The 2209-nt window shown below is 51.5% G+C and overlaps 1 protein-coding gene across 1 annotated transcript in view; it reads left to right on the plus strand.

The window, feature by feature from the left end:
* Nucleotides 1–1744, plus strand: part of AURANDRAFT_72566 (expressed protein) — a gene marked incomplete at both ends in the record, with an annotated part of 2054 nt that extends 310 nt beyond the window's left edge. The window contains 5 exons of the mRNA XM_009042808.1: nt 59–228; nt 430–715; nt 771–902; nt 963–1447; nt 1484–1744. Of these exons, the coding sequence (XP_009041056.1) occupies nt 59–228; nt 430–715; nt 771–902; nt 963–1447; nt 1484–1617 (1207 nt within the window). The remainder of the gene's footprint in view (nt 1–58; nt 229–429; nt 716–770; nt 903–962; nt 1448–1483) is intronic.
* Between the last annotated feature and the right edge of the window lie 465 nt (nt 1745–2209).

A 2209-nucleotide genomic window follows, 5' to 3' on the forward strand; every position in this document is an offset into this window, starting at 1 on the left:
CTTCTGCTCACGAGAGCGGTCAAAACATCTCGCATTCAGACTGCGATGGTTTGCCTAGATCGACTCATTGCAATACTGGGAATTTATTGGTAACCCAACGTGATGCTCCGGGGCACCCCGAGCGATACACAAGAGAAGGCCTCGAACGATTCTGTACGATTACATTCGCACGTTCTCGGACCCCGTACTTTGCTCGTGTCAACGACAGTGATGTTGAACATCAGGATAGTGAGGAAACTTCCAAAAAAAATGTGTTCTTTAACCCGTATGCTCAGAGGCGACAATTGAAGATAAGAACTGTTTTTTTAGTGTTGGCTGTCGAGCCTTCCTATAATACCTCCAAGTTAGGTGCACAAATCACGCAGTGCTAATTGGATTGAAGGTAGTTCAATGCAGCCCATCCTGAGAGCTCAGTATGTGTGCACCCAGGTGAGCGACAGTCTGTGGCTCTCGGCTTGAAGACATCGCTTCAAGCTAAGATGTCTCTGGTTTCTGCACGCCTCGAGCTTTTTGGTACTGAATCTGTAGCCCACGACCATTTCTTTAAGGACTTCGTCCTACTAGAAACTTCTCTTCCAACACAGCTTCTGATTGATGCGACTGCGCTACGAGACGATGACATCAAGTGCTGTGGAGTTTGGTTGACTATGATAGATGGGGACAGCCACGAGCTCACTTCCTTCCATCCCACAACGGCACAAGTCTCAACTTCCGGGTTCAAGCCTGTGAATAGTAGTCCCGAGAAAACACTAAGTTCTGCCTACCTTTAGGATTGTCCCCCTTACCATGCTCAAAACACTGGAGCACACTCATACTACGTCAAGTGTAGCATCCCCGCAGCCAAGGATAGTCGCAACAATTACACCCGCGAAGGCAAATTCACAATGGCAAAACGACTACATGTATTCATAGACAGTGTCTGTCTTAAGCTTAGTAGTGTGTTCACGCACTGGGAATCCTAGGACGGTGGGAATCAGAGGCGGCGAGCAACTTGCATTCAAGCTTCAACTCAAAAATGTCAGCGAGGTCCCTATTGACCAACTTCAAATCTTGGTGGGGCCGTTGCGAGGCTGCCCACAGTGTGATCTCATATTTCACCACATTGTGAACAATTCTCGGCCCATCAATGGCCGAGTCATTCACAGACAGAGTGCTCATGGTATCCTGGCTAGGAGCGAAGCAGAAAGCCTCCGACAGCAGCTTGATTCTGGCCTGAAGTTGCTAGAAATGTCCATGTATCTAGAGAATAACACGCTATTCCAACGTACTGGTGCCAAGATCACCTGCGTGTTCTCAACAGCAGGAGCTATCCAGCGTGAAGTTGGGTTGTCGATTGTACCCACACCTAGACCCGGTCTATCATGTATCGATGCTGCTAGACACAATGACAGTCTATTACTTCAGCTTCGCAATGAGGCAAATATTCCAATTAGACTCGGGCGCCTTGGTACTGATGTTAGTTCTTGGGTTACTGTCCGCGCAGGTGGCTCTAGCTCAAGACTGAGATTCATGCATGGTGGTTCGGCCGCGACTGGCGATGCTCAGTTGCGGTGGTGCATCAATGGCGCAGCCAAAAAAGAATTAGACGGCTTTGGAATTCTGAACTACAATCCATGACTTATGTGCCCTTTCGATGATGAGCGGCCCACTTTCTGTGACCCCGGGCCGCTTCCAGGCCGCTTCCTCCCCGTCAGAGTCGGTTTCTTGTATAGCCGGGCGAGTAATTTGGCGGCATATTACCGGCAATGGTAATTACCGGTAATTACCGGTAATTACCCGGCGCCATAATTCGATACCGGGTAATCCGCGTACAGGTCGCGACGCTGTGCCGCTGCACAGCCGGAGAAGACTATCAAAGCTTCGGAGAAGACTATGGTTCTCCGAGCTGCTGCGTGCGCTATCTGAGCGCCATCGCCGAGTTACATGCTCAAAGCACCGAAATTATCCGCGCCGCGACGAGGAAGACGATGATGTCGTGCAATCCCGCAGCCGGAGGCGTGTGTGGCCGGGAGAGCGCTCTGTGTACGACAGGTGGTTCAATGATAGTCTTGACGGATACTAGGTTAATGCTTGTAGTGCGCGTGCTACTTCGGCACGCCGAGCCCCCTCTGCGCGACGCTCGTCGGCCGCACGCTGCCCGGCGGCGCGACGCTCGACGCGTACGGCGCGAAGCTCGGCACCGTGCAGACGATCCTCAACCTCGCGTCTA

The sequence above is a fragment of the Aureococcus anophagefferens genome, assembly GCF_000186865.1.
Source record: "Aureococcus anophagefferens unplaced genomic scaffold AURANscaffold_38, whole genome shotgun sequence".
Taxonomy (NCBI): Eukaryota; class Pelagophyceae; order Pelagomonadales; family Pelagomonadaceae; genus Aureococcus; species Aureococcus anophagefferens.